Raw genomic sequence first — 7,802 nt, forward strand, 5'->3', positions numbered from 1 at the left:
CATAAAGCCCATTTCTGAAAAGTACATAAAAAGTAGACTAAAAGTATACTTTCCTATTTTTAGTTTAAAAGAAGTATACGAATAGCACACTTGAATAAACGTCTTTTTCGTAAGGGCAGTTATCCATCCATTTCCTTTTTGGAACATTTGTTATATATTGTAGACTTCATTAAGGTTTTGGAGCGCAGGCATTCTCGCTTGCACTCAAATACTGAAAAGTCAAGCCCTGTCACTGTTTTGACACGGATCTCTGAAGCAAAGACAGAGATGTGAATGGTTTGGTCCATGATGTAGTTTCAATATAATCAACAGACAACCTACAAAATTAACATGCAGAAACTCACAGAAGTGTTTTATTATTTGTTAAAACATTCTGTACACTTAATTTCACCTGTTCTACAGACACAAAGACTCGTGAAATTCATATGATTACAGGTGATACCCCAAATGACTTAAAAAATATACAGAATCAATTATATAATTCAATAATGTTATCATTAAATATGATTTATACATGATTAGTCTTAAGGAAGTGGATTTACAGTATATGAAGATGAAGAGATGTAACTGAGACCGACTCACACAAGTTTTCATATGGCTTCAGAAAATATAACACTAGTTACATGGACCACTTTTATGGTGCTTTTTCCTCATGGTAATAATACAGGTTTTAAAAGACGTGACGGTGAGTAAATGATGAAACATTTTTGGGTGAACTGTTTCTTTAAGATCTGAATAGTTGCCTCACAGATCATATGGCTTGGTTTCATAACAAGTGGCTAGAGTAGTAGCCAGAGTATCATGACCTCGTTCATTTTTCATGCTTATTATTTATTCTTGCCTCTTTTGTGCAATGCCTTTGGCATATTTTAAAATTCCAAATACCGCTTTTTATAAAGTGTGAATATTTATTCCGATTCTCAGTAGAACTTTGGGTCCATTTCCAGAGCAGTGAGGTTCTCATGATCCGGCTTCCAGTTGCACTTCCAGCGACAGCTGCCATTCACAGTTCAGCGGCCCACACTGATGTTGCACACCTTACAGCTCGGGTCCTTTTTGGCATTCGCAGTGGAAAGGCTCATGAGCTGGTGATGGCCGCTGATCTGAGCGAGTATGCCGGGCTCCAGAAGCAAGGGCTCTGTGTACAACACCTCCAGAATGACGTCACTGGCATGACAGAAGGCCGGTGCGTCTCCAGACGTGAATGTCAGGAAGGGATTGCTTGACAGGTCCAGTCGTGGAAGGTGGCTCTTGCAAAAGCTATCCCCCTCCGATCCAGCAGGGGCTAGCACCAGCACTACATAATGGTATGCTGTGTACATGCAGTAGAAGTCAGCAAAGTAGAGGTTTGTACTCGGGTTGAGGAGACGTTCGGCAGAAATTTGGAAGCGCAGAGGGCCGTACGGGGAGTCTTTGGGAGGAAGGCCTGTGTCGAACTCTGTGTTGCAGCTGAGGAAGACGCCGCGGAGCTTTCCGTTGATGGGGGAGCCGTGACTTCCACTGTTGTCTTTGAAAGACGGGAGCATTGCACCTCCACACTCTGATCTATATAGAGATGTAGAATAATCAATAACCTACCATTTTAAACACCATAAATGTTGACATTAAAGGGGTCATGACCTGCCTTTTTTATTATTTTGTATGTTTTCTGAGGTCCACTAATAATGTTATCAAGATTTTTACATCAAAAAGCATAATTTAGAAGTAATATGCTATTTTCTGTCCTGTTTTGACCTCCCTCGTCGGAACGCTCTGTTTGGATTGTAGACTCGGAAGTAAACGCCCACTGCTATGATTGGCTAATAGTTGTGTGTTGTGTGTATGTTTGACAGCCTACCTCCTTAGATGGACACCGCTGTGATTTAGGTTTAAAACACATAAATACACAGTACATATCAAATGATCTATAATAACAGACAAAGCAATAGTGACCACTACTAAAAATTAATAAATACATTTAAAAAAGTGTTTCTCACACTTGTGTTGTGCGACATTAATGCTGAATCCAATATAGTAGCACAGCATCGTCTTTTAGTTTCAATCTTTCTGAAAATCCTGCATCGAAATTTGTTTATAAACGAATCCACGACAAAAAGTGAACAAAGGACCAAGTTCTTACTGACGCAGTCTGCAACTTCATTAAAAATAAAGTTCATCCACGCTTTGCTAATGTTAAGATCAGAAGAATGGTGATGAAAAGACTGTTTTTCCACAACTTGGCACTGCACAGCATCTTGTTGTCTTAAAGGGGTCATATGATGTTGCTAAAAAGAACATTATTTTGTGTATTTGGTGTAATAAAAATGTGTTTATGCGGTTTAAGGTTCAAAAATTTGTTTATAAACGAATCCACGACAAAAAGTGAACAAAGGACCAAGTTCTTATTGACGCAGTCTGCAACTTCATTAAAAATAAAGTTCATCCAAGCTTTGCTAATGTTAAGATCAGAAGAATGGTGATGAAAAGACACAGCATCTTGTTGTCTTAAAGGGGTCATATGATGTTGCTAAAAAGAACATTATTTTGTGTATTTGGTGTAATAAAAATGTGTTTATGCGGTTTAAGGTTCAAAAACCACATTATTTTCCACATACTGAACATTATTGTTTCTCCTCTATGCCCCGACTTTCTGAAACGCGTCGATTTTTACAAAGCTCATCGGTCTGAAAAGCGAGGTGTACTCTGATTGGCCAGCTATCCAGTGCGTTGTGATTGGCCGAATACCTCAAACGTGTGACGAAAATGTTACGCCTCTTTCCATATTGTGATGCCGTTAAACCCATTATAAACGAGGCATTTATTGCATCCAGTGGGGACATAATTACTGATTATAATGACTTATACTGTCTTTTTACGCGTTGCATCGTGCCGCGTAAACATAAAACCATGTCTGCATTTGTGATCGGAGAAATGACAAACAACAAGCCCTACTCTACACTGCTCAAAACTCATGTTTGAATCATCAGTGGCAAATTCCTTAAATATTAAAAACGTACTTACATTCTGTGAGTCAGAACAGCCGGCATTGTAGTCTACTCTACCAGGAAACAGTCCGCCATAAAATGCGCTGCACACATCTGAATATTTGGGTTGAACTGGTCTGGAACAGTGTTGTAAATACAACTCAACCACTGATTTCTAGTCGTGTCCTCTTTTGGAAGGCCAAACAAAGTAGTTTCGCTTTCACAACGAAACACACAGTGTCACATACGGCGGGCTAGAGTGAGCGGAGGCCAGAGGCCTAGAGTGAGGAGCGTCCGGTGGGCTTGCGGCAACCACACGTGACGACCCCGGGCTGGACTCTGCTTCGTCCACGGTGAAAGCCGATCCGGCGATCCACAGCGCAAAGTTGATGTATTTCCTCAGTGACCAGCACGGATCAGCTCTAGGCATGACGAAGCGGATATCGTCCTCTTTTGGAAGACCAAACAAAGTAGTTTCGCTTTCACAACGAAACACACAGCACCTTCACGACATGGCGGCGGCAGCAACAATACTACAGCGAGAATAAAAGTTACGCCTTCTTTCTTTGCGTGAACATTTGGGCGGCGTTATGCAAATCTTCCCACATCGTGATGTAGAACGAGCCGTTTTAGGTAGGCGTGGCTGACTCTTAACTTTTATAAAGAATATCTCTTTGGATTTGAGACTTTAGTCTTTGCAACTTTACAGATCTTCTTTATGCACCAAGAGCTTGTAACACTCCAAAGAGAAAGGAAAAATTGAAATCGCATCATATGACCCCTTTAAGAGTCATCTTCATTGTTTGGTTCCAGTGTAGACCTGTATTTGCTTCTCTCATTGTTCACACTAAATGCGTGAATCGGTGGGCGGGGCTAAACAGGCAGTGATGAAGAAGCAGGCACTGATCTTCTTCTGCGGAGGCGAGGTTTAGCCACACTATTACGTCATAAAGTGGCACAATCCACAACCTGTCATTTTGGCAGATTGGCTTCAATATAAGCTGATTTTAGACTAACAAGAAAGTTTTGAGTTCTATCTATCTATTCTGAGTATGTTATGGTACAATGACCATTTTCTCTCCTCCTTTTAGAGTGGCCTTTTATTGTGGACAGTCTAAGGCACACCTGTGCAATAATCATGCTGTCTAATCAGCATCTTGATATGTCACACCTGTGAGGTGGATGGATTATCTCGGCAAAGGAGAAGTGCTCACTAACACTGATTTAGACAGATTTGTGAACAATATTTGAGAGAAATAGGCCTTTTGTGTACATAGAAAAAGTCTTAGATCTTTGAGTTCAGCTCATGACAAATGGGGGCAAAAACAAAAGTGTTGCGTTTATAATTTTGTTCAGTGTATGTCAAAAGATAAAGGGAATTTTGATTTCTCAGTTCTTGACCCCTTTAAAGTCTGTCTGAAATTAAAATTCTATTTTCTAAATGCATCTGAACTTATTGTGAACGACTCATCTGTGCATATGTAAAAAAAAAAAAATCCCCTCATAATATTAAATCCAAATATCATAGATCTTCCTCCGTCCAATCAACAACTGATAGATAGAACAAAGTCCCACCCTACATTTCTTTTTCTCCATAATTCCTTTCACTCTGATGTACATCACAATACAGAAGAAAATGTCTGTCACTACTTCGGTTTCATCACAAGTTATAAGCGGCAATCGCAACTCATTTGACTTCTGAAATGTAATGTATTTCAGAGTCAAGTAGGATAATCAATGTGAAAAAATTAAGGGCAGGGCTTCATTTAAAGGACCGTTTACACCAAGAACAATAACTATAATTATAACTTTATTAAAAGGTACATCGGGTGCAAAATTCACTTTTATATGGTGTTTGCATATAAATGTGTCTCAGCAGTGTGTGAACACAAGCACCCTCCAATTATAAAAATCCATTCACTCTTTTTTTTAATCCCCCCAAAAACCTAATAAGTCTCAATTATCAAGCTGTTTTGATTTTCTCAGCAGTATGATGTCATATTGCTCAGGCCCCGCCCACAACCACTGATGGACTGTCCCATATTAGCATATCTACACCCTGTCCGTCATTTCTCCGCACTCGAGCAGCTGTAGCAACAACAATGTTTCGTAAGCAATGCAGGTGTTTTGTAGTTGAATGTAAAAGTGAACATAAGAGTCTTCATTTTCTCCCGACATCAGAGCCACAGTGGATTAGTTTTGTTTTTGATGGTAACTCGCCACCAACTACACAATAAACAGAAGAGAGGGACGGGGTGAGCAGAGGTCATTATAATTTAATGTTTACTCCTTTTTAATGGAGTCAACTCAGAAATATCCTTTTGTCAGTTGTCTTTGTATATTAAGCTGGCACGGGAGGAGGTATTTTAACAATAAAAACACATTTAACTCTCTGTTACTCCGTCTCTGCTTACCCCCAGTGCAGAACTCCACTACTTGGCTCCATTCAGACACCTGATAGTCTCCGTCTGGCTGTCTGATGGCGGTCTGCACAGCGACACAGTACTCCGTTCGAGGGCTCAGGAACCAGTGGCCTCTCACAGCCATCGGCAAAGGTCCTGCTTTTGCCACTAGCTTGGTGGGGACATCCTGGAAAGCCAAACACCAGAGGGCGCTGATAGTTAATTGTTGGTTTACAGGCTTGTGTTCTGCTTTCAAAAGAAGAATAACCAACCACAGATTTACAGATTAACCCCTAAATCTGTGTAAAGCGTGATCTGGTCAGCGAAGGGAGATCTAATTGAAACTGAAAAGTCTGCACTGCAGAAAGCTACAGACATCAGACGATATTTGATTGTGTGATCATAAGGCCTCAGTAGTTTGACAATGATTGGCTTGATTAACAGTCCACTGGGGTTCAACTTTAAAAGTATACATTTTTTATTGAAATTAAATCAAATATAAATATTAAGTGAAAATGTGAAATGTTGACTGAAATAAAGAAATGATTATAATAAATAAATATAAAAATATATTTATTTATATATTAGTATAATAAAAGTTGAAAAGCTAAAACTGATATAAAATAAATTGAAGCTAAATACATATATTAATAACAAAAACTATTACAAATGACAAAAGCACATGCAAATATTAAAACTGAAAATATAATTGAAATAAAACGGAAATATAAACATAAAAGCTTGTTCACATTATTTAGGGCCCAAGCACCGCGGTGCCGTTATTAATCTTATACATATTATAATAGTATATAAATAATATTAAAATAACAAGTTGAATTTTTTTGAGTTGAAAAATGTAAATACATAAATAAAAGGAAGGAAGGAAGGATGGATGGATGGAAAAAGACAGCAGCATTCAAAGAGACAAAAAAATGGCTTATTATTGTATATATGAGAGCTATTTAAAAGAAGTATCTTTACAGGCCAAAATATTATTTACGTGTTGTATATAATTTAATCAAATCAATTTAAAATTAATTTATAAAGCGTAATAAAAACAACAGTGGTTGATCACTGCAGTAGAAAATTTCAATGCATAGACCTCAATTCAAAGAACTGGGTTATTTGCTTATTATTTGTTGTATATAATTTAAGAGTAATTTGTGTATTACTTTAAAGTGGAGAAAAATGATTTCTAATCTACTGTATTTGCCTAATAATTCATTTAATATTATGCAATAAAGTTTGTGATTCACTGATACTTATGCATGCAGCCTAATCAGTGCGACAATATGATTTCTGAGCAGATAACATCCGCATCCGTATCTGTATGTAACATCCAGTGCTGTAATCTTACGCCTGTTATCTGTTTCATGACTCTTCTGACTGAAAGCTGAAAGACATTTTCAAACTTCACTAAAGCATAACGTATTTCCTCTCACATATCTATCACAGTTAATTAGTCTTGTTGTGGAGGCTCGAGTTTCTGACAAGCAGAACCAATTATGAAATGCTCAGAGGGGCGTAACCATGGCAACCCCCTCAGCAAGTCCTTTCCTTTCACCTGCAAAAGCAATATAGGAGCCGTGGCAAAATCAGATGTAATTTCAGAAGCATTTAGCAGGAGTACATGCCTGTATTATTTCTGGCAAACAATGAGTGCAGAAGAGATACTGGTAATGCTCCTACATGTAATTTTTTAAAACAAAAAATAACAAAAATAAATACATACATACATAAGTAATTAAGTAAGTAAGTGCATGACGACCAAAATTACTAGTGTAGTACATTTTTATATCTAAATTTTCATGTGTAAGTGGTGAGGACTCCAATTAAAAAATTAACAATAAATAAATAAATAGTTGAATTTTTTTATGACGAGGGCTTCTACTTAAAAATAAATAAACAAACAAACAAATAGGTGCATGATGCCCCAAATTACTAGTTAAAGGGGTGTTTAACTGTTTATTTTCTAGGCTTGATTGTGTTTATGGGGTGCAGTCTAACATGTGTTAATACTTCGTTTTTAAAAAAACGCATTATTTTCACATAATTTACCTTTATTTATATCGCTCTGTCCCTTCTCTAGGAAACGCGCTGATCATTTCCTTCTTTTATGAAGCCCCTCCCTCAGAAATAGGCGATGGGCTCTGATTGGTTAACTAGCCCAGTGTGTTGTGATTGGCTAAACCGCCTCTAGTGCACGTCTAAACACCCCGCCCCTCACCTCAGCGGCATGTGTTCCGGTTGTATTGTAAACAATGGCGTCGTTAATATCGCTTATCATTTTGAGCCCGATTGAGAAGCAGAGGATATTATTGAAGAGGATCGTGCAGAACCTGTGCAAGCACGGCTTTTAATGGTAGGCCTATGTTTTTTGTTTGTTGTTGTCTCATACTTTTAGATATGCTGTTATTTGTAAATGCTACTGCTTATG

The 7,802-nt window shown here is 38.1% G+C and overlaps 1 protein-coding gene across 1 annotated transcript in view; it reads right to left on the reverse strand.

The window, feature by feature from the left end:
• Positions 1 to 350: 350 nt before the first annotated feature.
• LOC107563175 (phytanoyl-CoA hydroxylase-interacting protein-like) overlaps positions 351 to 7,802 on the reverse strand; it is a 15,216-nt gene continuing 7,764 nt past the window's right edge. Inside the window, exons 3-6 of the mRNA XM_016247971.1 lie at positions 5,335 to 5,552; positions 3,784 to 3,810; positions 2,826 to 2,837; positions 351 to 1,545 (exon numbers count right to left, since the gene is read on the reverse strand). Coding sequence (XP_016103457.1) covers positions 1,011 to 1,545; positions 2,826 to 2,837; positions 3,784 to 3,810; positions 5,335 to 5,552 — 792 coding nt within the window. The 3' untranslated portion in view covers positions 351 to 1,010. The remainder of the gene's footprint in view (positions 1,546 to 2,825; positions 2,838 to 3,783; positions 3,811 to 5,334; positions 5,553 to 7,802) is intronic.

Source organism: Sinocyclocheilus grahami, unplaced genomic scaffold (assembly GCF_001515645.1).
Source record: "Sinocyclocheilus grahami isolate Dianchi unplaced genomic scaffold, SAMN03320097.WGS_v1.1 scaffold859.1, whole genome shotgun sequence".
Lineage (NCBI taxonomy): Eukaryota > Metazoa > Chordata > Actinopteri > Cypriniformes > Cyprinidae > Sinocyclocheilus > Sinocyclocheilus grahami.